The 18928-nt window shown below is 33.9% G+C and overlaps 4 protein-coding genes across 18 annotated transcripts; 2 read left to right on the top strand and 2 right to left on the bottom strand.

Annotated features, from left to right (window-relative positions):
• Window positions 1-625: 625 nt before the first annotated feature.
• PDE149 (integral membrane TerC family protein) lies at window positions 626-5330 on the bottom strand. Of its 8 annotated transcripts, none has more exons than XR_015791681.1 (15): window positions 5119-5330; window positions 4946-5029; window positions 4684-4799; window positions 4517-4593; window positions 4164-4251; window positions 3958-4038; window positions 3824-3880; window positions 3640-3724; window positions 3125-3174; window positions 2856-2912; window positions 2664-2742; window positions 2261-2319; window positions 1826-1883; window positions 1525-1731; window positions 626-952 (listed from the first exon to the last, which is right to left on the bottom strand). XR_015791681.1 is itself a non-coding variant. In XM_022288247.2 (15 exons), exons 1-14 carry the CDS (start codon window positions 5255-5257, stop codon window positions 1640-1642), a joined length of 1122 nt encoding a protein of 373 aa, XP_022143939.1. In that variant the 5' UTR covers window positions 5258-5329; the 3' UTR covers window positions 626-952; window positions 1615-1639. The 8 variants fall into 8 exon arrangements, 5 of the variants coding, with proteins under 5 accessions (XP_022143939.1, XP_022143941.1, XP_022143942.1 ...); XR_015791679.1 differs by having other exon boundaries at window positions 1546-1731; XM_022288247.2 differs by having other exon boundaries at window positions 1615-1731; window positions 5119-5329.
• Window positions 5331-6395: 1065 nt separating this feature from the next.
• Window positions 6396-9911, top strand: LOC111013634 (uncharacterized). 3 transcript variants are annotated; one of them, XR_002601738.2, is made up of 6 exons: window positions 6396-6815; window positions 7764-7844; window positions 7959-8084; window positions 8217-8277; window positions 8385-8479; window positions 8603-9911. XR_002601738.2 is itself a non-coding variant. In XM_022288122.2 (6 exons), exons 1-5 carry the CDS (start codon window positions 6508-6510, stop codon window positions 8421-8423), a joined length of 615 nt encoding a protein of 204 aa, XP_022143814.1. In that variant the 5' UTR covers window positions 6396-6507; the 3' UTR covers window positions 8424-8462; window positions 8603-9911. The 3 variants fall into 3 exon arrangements, 2 of the variants coding, with proteins under 2 accessions (XP_022143814.1, XP_022143813.1); XM_022288122.2 differs by having other exon boundaries at window positions 8385-8462; XM_022288121.2 differs by having other exon boundaries at window positions 6399-6815; window positions 8385-8444.
• A 2238-nt stretch (window positions 9912-12149) lies between these two features.
• On the bottom strand, window positions 12150-13972 carry LOC111013694 (uncharacterized). Of its 3 annotated transcripts, none has more exons than XM_022288200.2 (5): window positions 13457-13972; window positions 13289-13360; window positions 13081-13201; window positions 12585-12961; window positions 12150-12483 (listed from the first exon to the last, which is right to left on the bottom strand). In XM_022288200.2, exons 2-5 carry the CDS (start codon window positions 13321-13323, stop codon window positions 12255-12257), a joined length of 762 nt encoding a protein of 253 aa, XP_022143892.1. In that variant the 5' UTR covers window positions 13324-13360; window positions 13457-13972; the 3' UTR covers window positions 12150-12254. The 3 variants fall into 3 exon arrangements, with proteins under 3 accessions (XP_022143892.1, XP_022143890.1, XP_022143891.1); XM_022288198.2 differs by having other exon boundaries at window positions 13289-13363; window positions 13457-13971; XM_022288199.2 differs by having other exon boundaries at window positions 13289-13357; window positions 13457-13971.
• On the top strand, window positions 12273-18515 carry LOC111013695 (dirigent protein 17). Of its 4 annotated transcripts, XM_088122563.1 has the most exons (4): window positions 12273-12443; window positions 16316-16370; window positions 16806-16924; window positions 17726-18515. In XM_088122563.1, exon 4 carries the CDS (start codon window positions 17764-17766, stop codon window positions 18280-18282), a length of 519 nt encoding a protein of 172 aa, XP_087978689.1. In that variant the 5' UTR covers window positions 12273-12443; window positions 16316-16370; window positions 16806-16924; window positions 17726-17763; the 3' UTR covers window positions 18283-18515. The 4 variants fall into 4 exon arrangements, 3 of the variants coding, with proteins under 3 accessions (XP_087978689.1, XP_022143894.1, XP_087978684.1); XR_015790230.1 differs by lacking the exon at window positions 17726-18515 and having other exon boundaries at window positions 16806-17246; XM_022288202.2 differs by lacking the exon at window positions 16806-16924.
• The last annotated feature ends 413 nt before the right edge of the window (window positions 18516-18928 follow it).

The raw sequence follows: 18928 nt of genomic DNA, 5'->3' as shown, positions 1-18928 counted from the left end.
TAAAAATAAGATTTGAAATCCAATAAAATTTCAAATCATTCAAAATCACATGCTATTAAACAGTGGAATTCACTTGAAATCCGTCATTTTCTTCAAAATCCGAGGTACCAAAACTAGTATGGAAATTATTCCAAATTTGTATTATGAAAATTTTCTGACCTATTATGAATAAAGAGTTTACTCGTCCAGACTCGAATGACTCGGAGATTATTTTAGAAGCATGTCGTCCAGTTATGGACAGTATATTGGACAGTATCTTTCCCTGTTAAAAAAACTTAATCTTATTGTCGTTTAAAGTTAATAAATGTTGTAAATAATCAAAATTACAAGAAAAATCTATTTGAATCAGTTCTACACAAAATGAAAAAGAAAAATAGATACCAAAAAAGTTGAGGAGAATTCAATCAGCAACAGTAACAGTAACTTATGATTAATCTTATTCTTGAATCGGTAAACAGCAATAACAACTATGAAATTGTGGTCACCTCTATATTGCTGTTGGGCAGAAAAGTGTGGTATTTTTTCAAAGCCGTATATAATTATTGACTGGAAAATCAGTAAGACGACAAGATTTCCTCCTAATTTCAAGCAAGAATTATGAGGAGAGAGAGAGAGGAGAGACAGATGGGTTCAATTTGGTAGCAGAAAATTTTGACAATTACTCATCTTTTACTTGAGAAATTCCTACTTTTATCCAAAAGCTAAAAGCTGAGATCTAGAGCTAATAATCATCTATCTACAACAGCAAGTTCTGGAATTTGTTTGAGAGAGAGAGATTTGGAATTATTTGCAAATAGGAGAACAAATTCATCATTTCAGCAAAACAATCAAAGACAGGTAAAAGATGATTCTTCTGACCTCCAGGATTTGTTGACAGCAGAAAGCATCTTCTTTTACCGCGTAAAACCAAGGCTCCAATCACAGTATTGCGAGACAATTTTGACACAAAATTCTGGCAACCATGGAAGTAGTAATCAGAAAGTATGAAAATCTCAACTCTATGCTATACATAATATTTTAGAGTATTCTATTCTTAATAAAGATGTATAAGAACAGTAACAGTAACTTCATATCATCTTTCAGCAGTTCTAGTTTTTTATAAAAGAAAATTGGAGAAATACCCCTCAGGGCACCCTGGTGGTAAAGGCTTTCATATATTTGGGGAGGATCTTGGATTCAAAGTCCAAGGTTTAAAATTTAAGTCCTATTCCATAATCGTTTCGTTTTCTATTTTTTTGTTTTTAAAAATCAAGTCTAAAAATACTACTTCAACTTTGTGTTTCATGGTTTTGTTAATGTTTTCAGGATTTGAGCCATATTTTGAAAACTAAAAGAATTAGCTTTTAAAAACTTGTTTTTGTTTTTGGAATTTAACCAGGGTTCAAATGTGTTCCTAGGAAGATGAAAAACATACCAAAGAAATAATGATAAATTAAATATAATTTTTAAAAACAGAAAACAAAAACCAAAATGATCATCAAGCGGAACCTTAATAACTTAAAACTTTTTGGTATGCGAAGTTACCCCAGAATTAGTAAGGTGTACCATTAGCATAATGCAAGGAGGGGCTCCAACCAAAGCCATAACTTGCTTGCTTCAATTAGAGTAAAATACCTGTACTTCCATTATTATGAATTGATCAATCAGAATTCTTCAGTAGACTCAACAGCACCCCAGTGCCCAGACTTGTTGCAACAAAACCAAGTGATGCCTCAGTAGAGACATGGAATCCTGCAGGAAGAGAGATCTAAGCGTCCTCGAATTTTGAAATGCATATGCATACAAGTGAAAAAATTTGGAATTTCAAGTTGACAGAAGTGCTTACCAAAGAAATCCAGGATCATCTTACTCCCAATAAAGGCCAAAACAACGCCAATAGACGGCTGAAAGGAGATTGAAAATAATTAGAAAATTTCCCTCAATGGACGTTCATGATAGTAAGAACTGACTGATTTGTAAGACATCGTACACACGGAAACAGTGAAACAGCTTTCACGATTACAGGAAGAGGCCATAGTATTTATCCACAAAAATATTAATTACCAGAAAACTATTCAAACGCAATGTCAATTTTAGCATTTCATTTTAATTACCTGAATCCTACTTTACACACACGTACACTCTTTAAGACTTCCACAAAGGGTCCTTTAGCCTTGTGGTGCATCAACACCATCAGCGTAAAGAGAAAAAAGTTAAGGAAGGAAGCAACAACGATAACAACTTGACTCAGCTCTCGATCTGCATAAGTCTAAACATTTACCTGTAAGTATTTCAATTCTGACATACCATCAGCTATAAGAACGAATAGGGATCTCAAACCTACAATACACCGAAATGCCGGTCATTATGCATCTCAGGAAACTTAAATCCCCAAAGCATACGAACCAAAGTTACTTTAGAGCTGATAAAGGAAACAAATGAACAAAAAATAGTATCCTGACACATCTTTCATGATAGACCTTTGATTAAACAACAGCAATTGAACTTTATCCCATTATCCATTAACTGTATTCATTTCTAATACTGAGTCTTTGTGGTCAAACAAATGTTGACACATTATTTAATGATTGAAGATATGTAAAGAAAAGAAGAAAAAATGAACTTCAGAGTTGTTAGGATCCAAATACCAAGAGGTTAATTTCCAGGAACGGCAACAGAATTACCTAGAATGGCAAAAAAATTAGACGTGAACACTATGAAAGGGTCCCTTGTAACACCAAAAACTGCAGGTATTGAGTCAACCTAGCACCAAGTCCAAGAAAAGGAACGGTGAATGAGCGTTGCCATAAACTAGGAAACCGAAGCTAAACACAACCTAATGCATATATAACATGATTGAGGCATGAATAACATACAGCAAATGCTATATCACTGAGCTCAATTACTGCTACGGTGAGAAGTAAAGGTGTTGCCTGTCCAAAATGTTCGAGACCTGTTAGAAATCATGTAAAAATTAAGTTTACATAATAGATTTATAAGCTTCCAATAGAAGAACGTGACATGCTTCACTGTAAGAAAAAGTTCAAACACCCTTATTTTATGCTCACATGAGAAAGCATGATCAATAATATTCTGAAAAGTTACAGCAGAATTCATACAGTTGATCTAGTCCATCAAAACTTACTTTCTTCACACCATCCTGAAGTGTAAAAAAGTGATTCCCATCATAGTTTGCTGCAACAATAGAACAAGGGAAGTGAGATTTAACCGTAAGCAACAAAAGAGGCAAACCACATTTGGGAGTAAGCCAACCAAACTGACTTGAAAAAGTAACAATTTCATATACTGTTCTCCTTATACCATCAAAAAGTGAAAAACAGCCTGCTCGGCATATATCCTATTCTACCTCGTTAAATTTTTGTCCCTCCCCCATCTATTTTTATAAAAATCCTGTCAAAAGCTTCTTCATGTGTTGCCTATCCAAATATGGAATGTAATTTAAGTAATATCAATCATTATATTAATGAGGTCCACAATTTTCTTGCACCACATGTACAAAAAGTGCAAAGCAGTCCAGTCTCTACTTCCTCTGAACAATATGTGTGATATGAAAAATAGTACATATGACCAACTGACCAAAAAATCAACGAGTCACATACTCCAACAGAAGAAACAAAAATGATTTTATTTGCAGAATACCTGTCACAGGGATTAATTTTTGGCACATCTTTACTACAAAGTTGTCTGATAGGTCAGTGTCATCTTCTTCTTCACTGCCAAATAGCTGCAGAAGTCATGATACATTTAAGCTAAAAGGCCTCATAATTGATCGCACGAGGAGAAAAGATAAAAAAATTAAAAATAAAAGCCTACAATAACTAACCTGAAATGATGAGTATAGAAGTATAGCAGCCAGAAGCAGGTTTACTGCCTCAAATCTCTGAAAACAGTACAATAGATACAAGTCTCAGATAGACCATTTGAGCAGAGTGGAATATCACAAGAAGAGAAAATTACCTGCAGGGTGGCTGTTCCCAGAAGTATGATTGTTAGACGAAAGACAATTGCACCAGAAATTCCATAAGTAAGCACCCGATTCTATATTTCCAAACCAACAGATCACCAACATGCATAGAAATAAAAATTATGCTGTAAAGAAAAATAATATTCATAGTTTGCGTGTTAAGTAGCAATTTCATTCTAGCTTTGCTCTAAGTTAGCACCTGATACTCGATTGGCACTTTGAAGTACTTGAAAATCAAAACAAAGACAAAAAGATTGTCAACTGACAAACTTTGCTCCAGAAGATACCTGAAAAATGTCATAAAAATCAGGCATTAGTAATAATAAGCTAGTAAAGTGAAGCGTTGTTATTCATACAAATATGGGCTGAGGCATCTTCCAAATCTCCACAACAAGAATAAATGTAGAAACTAAAATATGGTGCTAAATTATCGCATTTATGCAATTTCCAATTTATCATCGTATCGACAACTCGACATAAGAAAAGGACAGACAACAAAATAAATTGTTTATTTAGATGAAATAGAACTATAAAATGCAACACGCGACAGACCCAGCATAAAACTCTGATGCTTTGCCAGGTCCATCTTTCAAACCCAGCCCGATGCCAAATGCCACTGCAGTAGCAACCTATAACAGAGAATGAACAATAGCAAATGAATTAACTAACAGCCAAACTATTCGATTGTATGCACAAATTAAATATCAGCAAGTGCTTACACATAAAGCAACATTTCTAACAGAAGAAACTTTACTTTCGAACCCCTCAGTCGTTCCTGAAACGGAATAAGTTCTATTATATTCTTTCTCGCCAGATGATTGGGACCTATTGGCTTCTGCAAATTCGTCTCACTGTTACCATATGACGAACAAGTAACCACGAATGGAAAAGGTCTCACTACCATACATGTCTAATTAAAACAAAAGAATACGAAAATCTCCATTAATCTTGAAAAACTGATGAGATGAAACTCTCACTGACCTGCTGTAGATGGATCCCCTTCCTTCTCGATTCGACTGCCGCATCGAATCAGAGAGCGCGGAGCACGATGGCAATTGAGGACAACTAAAAATACGAATTCATACATACTCGATGAGATTAACGCAGATCTTCACTATAGAGAGAGAGAGAGAAAAAAAAGAGAAGGGTTCAACCTGGGGAAAACCGAGGAATGTGATTGTGGACGAATTCAATCCATGTTCGAGGTTGAAAGTGAAGCTGTGATGAAACCTTGGGCCATGGAGAGTCGGGCTTCGAAGAAATTTGAATGGCGTTGTGGATGATTGAAGCCATTTCCACCTCTTCGAGCACCAGAGACTGAGGCCTCACTATATCTTATCCATTGTTTTCGGAGTTCCAATCATTTCCACATGATGCTGAATTATAGAAACCCGTCAACTGGTCCGACATGTCGGATTTCTTCTTTTACAGGATGTGCCCTTCTGTCTTGTCGACACGTCGATTTAATTCATAGGGTACGTCAATTTCTCACTCAATATAATTTTGAGGTAAAATATATTTTTTATTGTCCCGTTGAATTTGAGAATATATTTACTCTTCTTTCTTTTTGTGAGTTAGGGTTAGATGGAGGAAGAAGAAATAGTGATGGTAGATAGGTTAGGATTGATCTCGAAATGGTTGAAGACTGCGATTTGAAGGGGAGAAGAAAAAAAAATACTATTTAAAAAGAATGACAACTCATCAATCTGTTACTTATTTAACCGTAGATCAACAGTAGAGACCAAAAGTGATTAAAATGAACATTTTTAAAATATATGGATCAAAATGAATCCAACTTACCAATACATAGACCAAAGGAGTATTTTAACCAAAAATAAAAAAATAAGGTGAGGTCAAGTATTTAGTCAATTTAACTAAAATTACAGAGGTTAAATTAAAATTACCTTTTAACTATGAAGGTTATTTTTTTTCTTCTTTTTGCTATGTAATAAAAAAATAGAATTATGGGAATCATTTTTTTAATATAATAATATGTGGAAGTATTACAGTAGATTTTTGTTTCTTTAAACATAACATAACATGTGGTGGTCCAAACTATATTAACAAATTAACTAACAAACTAACCAATTGAATTAAGTTAATAAGTTCGAATGGACAATTATTGAAAACATATTAAATTGATGCTAACCAAATTTATAATTTCACACACACGTATATATATATATTATTAGTACAATTTAACATATTTTTTAAATCTATAATGTTCTGAACATTTTAATTTACGGAGAAAAAGTCGGTTGATCGCATGATGTGACGTGGTGAAATTGAGAGATTATAGATCAAACTTTCTTAGGCCAATGAATAGCCAACACGTGGGCATAAGATGGGACATATCCCTCGTTCTAATTCTCATGCGAATTTACATTCTTGACCCCGCCCTACCTCTCGGCGACATGAAATATCTGACCAGACCGAAATCCGAACAGAACTTGTGCCCTATCTTTCACGAGGCAATTCTCCGTAGCGTTCGTGGTTCGTAAGCAGTCTCCGATTAGGTTTCGAGTCTCAAATCTGCTCCTCCAATGGCGACGGTGGCTTCTGCGGGACTCAATGACATTAGTAATAGCAAGAATCCGCTTGGAGAAAACCCTAGTCAAACCCTAGACACAACCATTTCTTCCTCCAACAATCCTCCTACCGCCGTTCAGCCTTCGTCAACCGATGGCGGATCTTCGAAGGAAATGGAGGAATCTAAGGGCTCCGGTAAGGCGTCGCTTGAAGGGGATGGTGCACCGGTTTCTGACACCCAGAGGAAGATGCGCCGTGCCGAGCGTTTTGGGATCTCTGTTCAGTTGTCTGAAGAAGAGAAGCGTAATTCTCGAGCGGAACGGTAACTATCTATGACTGTTCTTGCATCTTTGTGTTGAGTATTTGAATCCATTTCTCTTGGGAGACCATGCCTTTCTTTATTGTTATTTCCCACTGATTACTTCGAAACTGTATATTTCTTCTTTTTACGGACAAACTTAGCGATGAGTCAGTAGTATAAATATTGCGCTACTGTGCACGAGGATGAATAGATTCTATATGTCTAGACAGTACTCACGAAGCAGATGAGCTGCCTGAGTAGCGCATTTTAAGTTTAACAAACTAAAAAATTCATATATCCCCCGTTATAGGTTAGTTCCGATGGTTAGCTTATGCAGTTACGGGTACGATTGTAACTTGGAGATTATGATTTCTGGAGCATATCAACCCTGTATCATTATATATCTATTGTCTCTTATCTAAAAACATGTTGCCCTGTCTAATTGTTCATATTCTGGTAATGGCTTGAGTTTCTACTCGGACTGGTGTAAATTTGAAATTCAAAATGATTGCAGTGGCTTATTGATAGAAATAAAATGTCACTAATTCAATGTTATATTATATTTTTGTAAAAACAATGAGGAAAGTTTCAGCCTCTCTCTCTTGCCTTCTCAAGTGAATTTTGGAAACTTTTGTCATGCTCTTTACATCCGTCTTGGTGCCTCCCTAATTGTGCCTCTCCGTGCCCGGAGCAGTTACACTGTGGCCCTTCTTTAAATTTTAGAGCCTCACGCTCTTGTCTTGTCAATGGTTGTGCGAAAATTGGAAAGAACTGCACAAAATCTTAGAAGATTTGTGAAAAATCGGGATGTTGTGTGGAAGTAGTTCATTTTTTGGGCTTATATTGGCATAACCTTTATTCCATTTTTATAACTATAATATTACCTTTTCCTTTCTTTTTTCCAAGTTCTCTTTGTCTTTTATTTTTCTGCGAAATATCTTTGATGTTTGTTGCTGGGGACAATTTCAGGTTTGGTATGGGTGCCACAACGAATGGATTGGGAGCATCGAACAAGTCAGAAGAGGTGAAGAGGAAGGCTAGAGCTGAGAGGTATTTTCCATGTCTTAATGGATTGATGGCTCCCCCAGTTTAAGAAATTGTATTTATTGACTTTTACTCGGTCATTTTTTCTTTAAACTTTTGCTAATATTTTTGGTTGTTTAGATTTGGGCTTCCTGCATCTGTGACTACTGATTATGAGGCAAAGAAGAAAGCTCGTCTTGCTAGGTTTTCATCAACATCAAAGCCAGACTCCCAGGAGGAAGAAAAGAGGAAAGCAAGGGCAATCAGGTACTGGGCTCAAGCAAGGGCTTAATGCTTCCAGTTCTATCATTTATGGTTCATGGAGATCATGTATGGAGTGTAATAACATTAGAATGCACCTAATTTATTGTTTTTTTTTCACTTTATTTTTGGGTGAAGATTTTCTAATCCAACATCAAACTCTCTCGTACAAGTAGATGGGAAAGGAAGCATCGAGACGGTAATGTTATCCTTATAAGTTTATTTTGCTATCTAGTAGGAAACAGTAGCGTGTGGTTGTCACCAGTGCCCTTGCTCCCATTGACAATTCTCATTGCTTGTAACCAGATTGCAGATGTTACAGGGAAGGGTGGAGGTGACGCCTGAAAAGAACATTCCCTTTTGATGGCAAGATAGCTTTTGCTTGTAAACTTTTTTTGGTGGTTTGTGTTTTTATTAGTCTGATTGGCATTCAGCCTACATAATTTACGTGTTATCCAAATTTATTATGTTTTTTTGTTATACCTGCATTATTCAATCTGATAATTGGTTTCTTTTTATGGCAGGTCCTGTATCCTGGTTAGGTTCCCCGTAATGGCTTCCATACCCATGTGCATTCCCTTTATATGATTATGTAGCATAAAAGTCTTCCATTCTGGGGGCAGATTAAATACTGCGAGCCGCAAGATGCTGTACTAGGTGTCGCTGTGAGACGAGATCCCCTAGATTCAGATGTGTCAGGATATTAATTCTCTGGTTAGGTGTTATAGTAATAGCAAATACCTCCATAGGTCAAGCCTTTCTCAAAGTTTATTAAGAATATCAGAAATTTCTGAAGTTTTTAGCCCTCCAACATTTTGTTTATCATCTTAGGTTTATATCTCCTTTGTGACGACAAGTTGGATGCTCATGATATCATTTGAACGGCAGTGCTAAGTTTTCTATGTGAATTGGTACCATCTGACCACTGACTGGTTAAAATTTACTAATTGGTCAAATTGGCCTTAAGGATTAGGAAGGTTAATGCATCATTCTCTTCTCAAGTTAACATCATTAGGTTTTTTGTTTTCTAACTATAAATTGGGTTTGGATTTTTAGGTTATTGTTCCTTTTTAATGTTAGGTTTTTCATGTGGCTGACTGTCTGTAGTAATGTAGGATTAATGGCCAACTCTCGATCTAAGGAAACTTGCATGTATATCTTTTGCTTTTTCAGAGACAGATCCAGAATTTGAGCACAGCTAGCTATTATCTGATTATTTATGATTGAGGTTTGGTCTCTTTGTATGATGGCAGCTCATCTCATGGCTTCACTTATAATTACTCATCATTGAATTGACTACTACATTGTTTAGACGCCTACTTTTTCTATAACCTGCCAGAATACTTTGATTAGACTGGTCATGTGTTGAATGTTATTTAGAGCTGCCGTTTCAAAATGTCATCATGAGATAATAGCTCCAACTTGTGTGAGAATAAACTGAAGATAAATCTTGGGAGGGAAAGAAAATATTAATCACAACGGTAAGTGGTGGTCGTGTGGGAGAAGCTGAATTCTCTCTTCTAACTTAGGAGTTTCTGATATTCTTCTACGGTAACCTATAGGATAGGCTAACCCTTTGGAGGTATTTTGTTGGCTCTCTAGGTCTCTGCATGTAATGAAGTTTGTAGCTGAGAATGGATTGTACTCCTCTGCAAATAGGTTTTCCTGTGAAGTTTTTGTTGTTTCTTTATTTCCCTTTATCTTTCACTTCATAGTTAGCTAGTTGCTACATGTATTTCTCTTGGATTTTTTGGTCGGATGTAATGGGTATGGAAGGACCGCAACAGTTATATGAGGGAATCGATAATTTGATCAAAGTTTCTTTTGGTGATATCTATTTTTTCTCCTTGCTTGTGCCAATGTATTATTGCGTAGATAATTCGTTGTCTCATGATTACCAGAAGAAGTAACAATTGAAAGAATCTTAAGATAACAAATTGTAGGTCCTTGTAATTGGATGATCTTATTTGCTGCATGTTTAGGAATCATATCTTATGATTGGTTATGTTGTTGGGCACGCTGCTCAAACTTGGCTGAAGGGGAACATCGGTCCTGGTACGTTTGTGTTTGTGAGATCTCCTCTATTTCATATTCTGCTTATTTCTTCATCCTTGATGCTTCCCTCTTTCTTTTCCTTTTGAAGTATCATTATAGCAGAATTTTCTTGCCTCTTGCATTTGTTGGTATGAGTTTTGGCTATATTAGATAGGTCGAAATATGGTTTTGGCTGTCGAACGTACGTTCATTTTCTAGTTTGATTCCTCGGGCTTCATTTAATAATAATTTCTTCTGCAGTTTTCTTTAGTTTTTTGGTGGTTCATTTTCTTCAAGAACACATTTAAATTCTTAGATATAAACAAGTTTTTGGACTTTTTTTTTAAGGTCCAATTTGATAATCTTTTGTTTTTGTAATAGATAACAATTTTGTTTTTTGTTTTTAAAAATTAAGCTTTAAAAATTAAGATTGTACAAAATAAAAAAAAAAAATATATATATATATATATATATATATATATATATATATAAACATTTTCAAATTTTAGGTCAAATTTTTATAACTAGAAAAAATATTTTTCAAAAAGTAGTTTTTGTTTTCAAAATTTGACGAAGAAGTCAAATATGTTTTTAAGAGTAAAGAAAATCTTACTAATGCATTTGTATAAAAATAGGCGTAATTTTGAGAAATATAAAACTAAAAATGAAATGAATGTCTCCTTAATTCTAAACTTTTAACTGGTAGACAAACCACTGAAAGTGTCATTTATAAGCTTGCTTATTTGTCAAAAAGGAAAACCAAAAAAAAAAAAACAAAATGGTTTGAGCATAAACTTTTGAGGACTCTGATCTTAGTCATATTTTATGTCATTATGGTCCAGCTTTTGAAACATTAATTTTAGGCATTAAATTTATGTCAAGTTTCATTTTTAGTGTCTGCTTATCTTGCATGGTATGGTGAATGAATGTTGCATTTTAATAAAACCATAAGACTTGTATTAAGATTTTAAAAGTCGAAGATTTAAACTAAAAATTAGACAAAAGTTTAACTCAAAAGGTAAGGAGGTTTGATGGTACTTATCTCCTTAGAAGGTAGAGATTAATTTGCTAGGAGAAATGTTATTTAATCTTCGTATTAATTATTCAAAAATGGTGTTTTGACATCTAACTTTGACCACAAAACTATAAAGCTCAAGTTTAAATCCTTCTTATCAACCTCTTAAAGTTAGATTTATAAATTATTTTTAAAAACTAAAAAATCAAAATAAAGAAATTTATTAACAATTAGATAAATGGCTGTCACGTCACGGGCTTGCATCTTGTCGATAAGATAAATGGTACATCGGGTTGTTAAATTCACGTGCCATTTTTACTGTGGGAAGTTGGGAACGTCTTTTGTCATCCTTGAAAGGAAAAAAGCAAACAAAAAAAAAGCAGTTTTAAAGGGTTTTCTTTTCCCCATAAAAGCCAGTTTTAGTTCTAGAGTCTCTCTCCTGCCTTGAGAAATTTGATGATACATTATTATTTGGTCTCTAAATTTTAAAAATTGATAGTTCGATATTCAACTTCTAGAAAATAGTTCTAAAACATCTTTGGAATCAAAAGAAAAAATTGTAATGTAAATTAAAATTAATAATTATTATCGTATCATCTAAAAATTGAGACCTCATCAATGTCATGTCGTTATGTTCTCGGTTGTCGATTTTTTTAATCTTTTTGTTATGTTCCATAACTAATTTAACGGGTCAATCTATATAAAGCTCTAGTTAAGGCATATATTCTAAACCAAAAAGTTAGAAGTTGGTTTGAACTCTTTTCTACGTGTTGTTGACCTTAAAAAAATAAAATAATAATTTAACAAAAAAACAACATAAAAATCTATTAATTTTAAAGAAAAATGAGTCATAGCAAATCAATACACAAAATTAGTTCCAGTTTATCAAATAAATATACCAAATTTTCATCAGAGTCTCCATTATTTAAGTCTAAAATGGGAATAAAAAATTAAGTTCGAATGCCAAAACGAATTCTTAATTGGTATATATCGTTAGGACTTGGATTTGGGTCTCTCTCTCCTCTCGCAAATGTTCAAATTATTATATATAAAAAATACCAGAAACTAATTACAAAATCAGAATGTATAAATGTCTTATGTATTTTAAATTAAAAATTGAATAAATTTTACATACTCATTATGGCTTTCATGTGATTTCTTCTCTCGAATGAGCTTTGGACATTTCCTCTGACGTGCTTCACACCATCGTGAACATCTCTCGCTCTTTCTTGGATTATTGCCGTCGGCTTCATCGCTCTGCTCTCTCTACTCGCCGCCGGCACCGCTCCGGGGACCGACGCTACCGGATTATCTATGTAATGCTCCTTCTCTCTCTCCTTTAATTCTACTGAAAAACTTGAAACAATTACGAAACCGTAATCTCAATTAGGCCCGAGCTTAGGTTAATTCTTGTGTAGATGGTAAAGTTCTGCGAGTTTGGGAGGGAATTTTGGTACCTTTGATCTCTGCTCCGGGAGATTTGAGAGTATCGGTGGGGATCGGTGCAGGAATTGTTGGGAGATTCGGTGTTAGGGCTTGAATTGGTTTGATCTGGAGCATTCTGATTAGTTTTATCCTCATCGCGCTGTTTTGGTGCGGCGATATCTGGAACAGCTTTCTCGCTTTGATTTTCTTCTGATCTCGATTCTTGATCTTCTGTTTCTTTTGTGGCTGAAGAGTTTGTGGAAATTTCTGATGAAGTTGAGTTCTCTGAGATCACTGATATTGAAGCAATGTTGAGGGATTCAAGCTTCTTTATCAAGAGTTTAAGCCTCTTCTCAGCTTTGTTCCTTAGCTCTGTCTCCTTTCTAATCTGATTCTCCAACTCTATCATCTTCACAAAAACATAAAAAACTTTGAATAAAAAGGTAGAAGGAAGCGTAACTGCCGAATGTGAACTGTTCTGTGATGAAGAAAATGTCCATGTCCATTTCCATTTCCATGGCACTTTACCTTCTTCCCCATGAACTCTGCCTCCTCTTTGGCTGACCTTGAAGCTTGTCTCTCTGCAAGTAATCTTCCTCTTAAGCAGTCTAAAGTTATCAAACCCTCCCCTCCTTCCATTTTCTTTCCACTGCAAGCAAATCCATTTCAATGTCAATAATTATATCCATCTGAACATTCTGAACCACAAAGAAAGAGTGAGAGAGAGAGAACCCACCTCCAGGGTCTGTCTTCCTTGCAATTACTCATCATCTTCTTTGCCTGTTAGTGCAGAAACTTCAGCAATCTGCTACTTTTACCATCAAATCAGTTTGTGAGCTCAATAGCACAAATAAATGAAATGGAAATCTGGGGAGAGAGAAGGGAATTAGGAAATTTGAATTACTTGTCCTGTTCTTTGAGTGGAGATTCTGTGTTGGTTCAAAGCCAAAGATGCTGTAATCAGTGTCAGAAAAACCCACAGCCTTGGCCTCTGTCTTTATAAGAACTCAAACCCACTGCCTTTGTGACAGTTGTTCATCCTTTCCAATTCCCAAAAATTTAACCCTTTATTTATTATTGTGCACTTTAATGCCCATGCAATTCCTGACCCAACCATAAATTTGCTAAACATGATCATGGAAGGAATTTGTTTGCTTTTTAAAACAAAAGTTTTGGTGGTTGAAGTAAAACATAATTTCTAAAACAATTCTAACTTTACTGTTTGCACTAACTTTTTGGATTTCTTGTGAAGCAAAAACTTAACATAAGCTATGATTATTTAATCAAACCCTTATTATGAAGTTTGTTAGATTGGATATGATTTTATTTTTCTAATTAGCCATATTTTGCTTTGTGTTTGTGTTTTAAGAGTTAACCTGGTTTGCTCATAATTTCTTTATTTTATTTTTCACCTTATTTAAAATACTTTTGAATTCCTGTCAAAATTTAATGAGAATATAAGTTTTTTGTTTTTTCGTTTTTTACATTTGATTGGATTCTAAAAATGCTTTTAGATATGAATTACAAAACCATGAAATTGTGAGTAGACAAATTTTTTTTAATATAGAAATATTAAATGACTATTGAAAATATCATTTAAAATGTTTCAACAAATACATTAAAATAAAATAAAACTTTCATTTTTATTAAAATAACATACCAGATACTACAACAATTATATAAATATTGTTAACTTAAACCTAATTTAATTGGTTAATGCATAAATTTTCAATCAAAGGATCAGGTATTTGAATTCTCGTCGACCTACGAAAAGATAACCATATAAAAATGACTAAAACTATTTGAACCAATGGTTTGAAATTTGAATACAAAACCATTTTGAAAAATATTTTCCCATCTGTCAGTGCAAGATATCTAATATTCAATGAGACCATTTTCAAATTATATTTTGCACAAAAAAGAAAAAAAAATATATTGTGTTAATAAATAAATCACGGAGGTGAATGGTGTTAAAAAATAGCTCTCCCCCTGGCGGTTCACTGTCACGTGAGGTCCCTGAATTTGTCTCCTTCCTTCCCTCACCTCCCATTTATTCCTACGTCTCTTAAATGTCTGTCTTACAAATTCAAATTTCAAATTTAGGGAATATTGCAAATTTTGGAACGATTGCCATGGTCAAAACACATATTTTGTTATAATTTCCACATTCACATATTTAAATTTAAAAGAAGTAAAAAATATTTTTTTTATTCTTGTACTTTTATTTAAGTAATGATTCAATCATGAATTTTAGTTTATAACGATTTCGTCTCTAAATTTTAATATGTAATAATTGAGTCTCTATGCTTTGAAGTTTGTAAAAATTTAGTCTCATAATCTCATTAATTGGATTTAGTATTTATAGTTTATGTAACGATTAAGCGTTGATTTTTATTATGTAACGATTTAATATTTGTAGTATTTATAATTAAGTGTTCATGTTAACCATCTTTCAAAACTTGTTCTATATTATTCTTTGTTTGCTATCACCTATTTTTCAAACGACTCAACTATTCTTCTTTTAAAAATTAAGAACTTGTGAACAAAATTATTGTAACCCTTTCACCCAGAACTTATGGCTATATTTTATGAAAGTTGCATGTTTGGTTCATAATCATTTCTAAGATTTATCTTTGTATTAAAAATGTAAAGAGTTAATTTTTTGTCCATCATTTTAGAAATGTGTACTAAAAAAAATCATCAGAACTAAAAGTGACAGTGGCATGCTTTGAACTTTGAAGTTTGAAGGCATGTCTTTGGTAGGGTATATGTAGTAATTATCATCCCCAATTATGAGAACTTCCAAAAATATTAAAATTAAAAAAAAATGCAACAATTGAACATTATTGTCATTATGTTTTTTACTGTCCCAAAATGGCTTGCATTGCACTCGACGAATCCACTCTCAAAGTCCTTTCTTCAAGAAATGGATTCATATACATGATTTCATTAACAAACAATATAAATTAGTGCTAAATTTTATTTTAATTTTTTAATTTTCATATCAATAAATTTAAAGTCATCTTAAGACAGGTTTCATTTCACCCCACTTTCATGGTCTCATGTCGTTTCCAACAAGGAAACTAGATGGATGAAAGATTTCGAGATTCTCTAAACCACAAAAAAATTTCTACCGGTCTTTAATAAAAATTCTACAAAGAAACGATGACTTCAAAAGAATTAAGTCTTGCTCAAGTGGCTACAGTAGCAAGTTAAGAGGTTCCACCAAATCTTATAGAGTCGAGATTGTATTGAGTCATATATCGTATTTCATGAATAGTTAAGTTCAAGCTTGAATTTAAAAGATTTTATCTTCCACCATAAATATGGTCGGTAGTTTAATCAATAATTTAAATTTAATTTGTCAAAATTGAGCTTAAATACGTTAATGATATATATATATATATATATATATATATATATTTATTGACTTTTTAAATTACTATACCACTAATATAAATAGCAAAAATTCTTACCAGACTTGACCTTAAATATAGGGAAGAATGTTCATTTAAAATAGTGTGGGATGTTGATGAAGGAATAAAATATATAAATATATTGTTTAATTTTTTAAAATATGTTTTAATTTCATTCCTAAAAAAAAAAGTTTTAATTTTGTATTTTGTCAATTTTATAAATTTAAAAATAAGGTGCTTAAGTATGATAAATTATTTTCGTAATTCCGTCTTCATAAAATACGCGAAAAATAAAAAATGCTCCGTAGAAAATCCAGAATTTATGTATAACCGTTCTTTCTTTGCAGAAGACGATGATGAGAAGAGTTCGAGCAACTGGTGATCGTCATTGAACTTTTACAGGTGTGTTTTAGGGAATTCATCTTACGAATTGAGTAATAATTTATACTGAGTCCAGTCTGAATTTTACCAGAGGAATAATTTCACCTGTAAATCGAAATGATGGATTTTTGTATAATTAATCGAGGGTTTTGACCTAGCAAAATACTGATCTGAAATGGAAGAATCTCTCAGCTATGCACATGGAGCTATAGTTTCCATAGTTGGAAAGGGCTTTCTTTGCCCCCATATTGCTTGCGAAAGGTGCTTTAGAGGCATTTAATACTGGTTTTGTTTGGTTTGGGTCTGTGATTGTTTCATAGGAGTTGAAGTGAAAGAAAGATGAAAATAAATAGGAAATTTGCGGCTTAATTGTATGTTTTTAAGCATCTTTCCGCCGGTTTCTCTCGCTTACTGCCAAAATACTCTTTGTTTGTTTCGTGTTTCAAATGTCACAAGCTTTTGAATTCTGATTCTGCCTCTGAAACTTGAGAAGAAGGCACACGGCATACTTCTTTGGGCATACGGTGACCGGCTGATATTTGGTGACTTTTGAACCAAATGGACTGTGGGACTATGTATAATTCTTATTTGAATTTATTCTGGATGTAGAGAAAGCTTATGAGCACAATTCTTCATCCATCTAATTTGATTGACAAGTTTTGCTTTTTGTGTAGAGAACCTAATTTGTTAAGTTCAGTGTTATTTCCATCTTTGAGCTACTATAAAGCAATGTATATAGTAAAAGAAGCAGAAATTTCTTATGCATCCCTGACATGTGTGTGTGTATATATGTTGGATTCAGGGATTTATACATAGTATGTATGTAGGCATTTATAACCCAGAAGTGGAAAATGAAAGGCTGGTCTTGAAGGAGATAAAACTTCGAGTGAATTTTGATCTTCTAGTGTTCTATTTTTTCCCTGTAACCTTTGGTTTTTGTTCATTACTTCCTGTATAATGTATTAATTTCTTTTACTTCTCTTGCAAAAGACTTGGGTAGGAGCTCACACTGACCTATTGATGTGTAATGTTATCTTTGGATTTGAAGTACTAATTGAGCTAAAGTGGGATTCACATATTTATAGAACATAGTATAATTAGCAAATGCTCTTAACAAACAAACTAACAAAAGCACATTTCTCAGGAGTCGTGGTTTTTCATTCTCTTGTGCTAGTGATTTATTTCTGTATGAAAATAGAGGGAATCCCAATTGACAATGGACTATCTGCTCTCTTTTTCTGCCCCATGTTATTTTGCTTGATTCACTTTCACTGTTTGCTCGAGTTCTGACATTCTAACAATCGGATCAACAAAATACCAATTTTGGTTATATACCCTTTTTAGTAACCAGAAACTGTTATTTTTTCATATGACAGTGCGTTTGCTGCAAGCTTGAAATAAAGGCTCTGTTTAAATGGAGATCCCCAAAAAAGAAGAGGATTCTGAGCCTTCATTTTCCAATGTCTACGAACTACCTGGAGAGCCTGCTATAGTAATTAATGGGGTGCCTGATATACCTGCTTGTGACACTGCTCTTACTCTTTGTAATTCTCTGAATGATGAAAAATTACTTGGAAGCACTGGTTTTGGTGAGTGGTTAGAAGGGAGGGTTATAAACAAAATGTTTGGTGATCGGTATTACTATGGCGTCATAACTGAGTTCGACAAAGGCACAGGATGGTACAGAGTGGAGTATGAAGATGGAGATTTTGAAGATCTCGATTGGCGTTCCCTGGAACAGGTGCTTTTGCCCATGGATGTTACAGTTCCACTGAAAGCATTGGCACTGAAGACTCTTAAGAGAAGTAGGAAGGCTCATAAATCTAGGAAAAACAAGACTGGGAACAGAGGACGCAATCCCAAAGAAATTGAAGGCAGGAGGAAAAAGAGTTTGCCAAATGAAGTGGTATTACCAACAGAGCCTGCAGCCTGAAGGAATGTGGGATCAAGGAAACCCCAGGTTCTCTGTTTTTCTTCTTTTCCTTTTCATTGACACATAAGCAAATGGCCAAGGAAAATTAGTTTCTATCATTGATTGGGACTATGAAGAAATTCAGTCCTATTTTGTTTAGTAAAAGGGTGGAAGTGGAGCTAACTGTTTTAGTACTCCTTGTTCATGGATGGCTTTGAGCACAGTTATAATGGGTAATCTTGTTCATAGTTTTAGTTGGTACTGTTTCTTAAGATTTTAAATGAAATCTAATTTTGTATAAAATGTAAAATCCCACCCAAGTATAGCGATCTTTTGAATAAAAAGGTCGTGGGCAGGTACTACTTAAACGGTGAGGTCCTCTATATATGCCAAAGCTCCTCCTTTACGGATACAAAACTTTGAACAATTACTTGCTTAATCAATCTCTTTAATGCTAGATCACACTAGATTGACGGGACAAGTAATCGAACAATGACATGGTTGTTCTCTTAAATTCGTTCAATTTGTTGTTAAATTATTTAGTAAAAATTGAATGTCATCACTACCTTATCGAAATGAAACGTACTGTTGATCATTGAGTTAAGCTCGGATTTGGTTACGCTTGTTAAATGATGTTATCAGTAATAGAGAAAGACTTAATTTTAAT

The sequence above is a fragment of the Momordica charantia genome (genome assembly GCF_013281855.1).
Source record: "Momordica charantia cultivar OHB3-1 chromosome 1 unlocalized genomic scaffold, Mcharantia_2.0 BLBB01000001.1, whole genome shotgun sequence".
NCBI lineage: Eukaryota > Viridiplantae > Streptophyta > Magnoliopsida > Cucurbitales > Cucurbitaceae > Momordica > Momordica charantia.
The sequence above is the reverse complement of the archived record's forward strand: the minus strand, read 5'-3'. Positions and strand labels throughout refer to the sequence as shown.

Excerpts from the sequence above, each read along its gene's own strand:
- LOC111013695 (XM_022288202.2), top strand. The coding sequence starts at position 17,764 with ATGGAGATCCCCAAAAAAGAAGAGGATTCTGAGCCTTCATTTTCCAAT.
- LOC111013694 (XM_022288200.2), bottom strand. The coding sequence starts at position 13,323 with ATGATGAGTAATTGCAAGGAAGACAGACCCTGGAG. Across the intron at positions 12,962-13,080 it reads CAGAGTTCATGGGGAAGAAG|ATGATAGAGTTGGAGAATCA; the intron begins GTAAAGTGCCAT and ends GTTTTTGTGAAG. Across the intron at positions 12,484-12,584 it reads TCCCGGAGCAGAGATCAAAG|TTTTTCAGTAGAATTAAAGG; the intron begins GTACCAAAATTC and ends AATTGTTTCAAG.
- PDE149 (XM_022288247.2), bottom strand. The coding sequence starts at position 5,257 with ATGGCTTCAATCATCCACAACGCCATTCAAATTTCTTCGAAGCCCGAC. Across the intron at positions 4,039-4,163 it reads AAGTGCCAATCGAGTATCAG|AATCGGGTGCTTACTTATGG; the intron begins GTGCTAACTTAG and ends TTGGAAATATAG. Across the intron at positions 1,884-2,260 it reads CAGAATTGAAATACTTACAG|CCGTCTATTGGCGTTGTTTT; the intron begins GTAAATGTTTAG and ends ATCTCCTTTCAG.
- LOC111013634 (XM_022288122.2), top strand. The coding sequence starts at position 6,508 with ATGGCGACGGTGGCTTCTGCGGGACTCAATGACATTAGTAATAGCAAG. Across the intron at positions 6,816-7,763 it reads CGTAATTCTCGAGCGGAACG|GTTTGGTATGGGTGCCACAA; the intron begins GTAACTATCTAT and ends GGACAATTTCAG. Across the intron at positions 8,085-8,216 it reads AGGAAAGCAAGGGCAATCAG|ATTTTCTAATCCAACATCAA; the intron begins GTACTGGGCTCA and ends TTTTGGGTGAAG.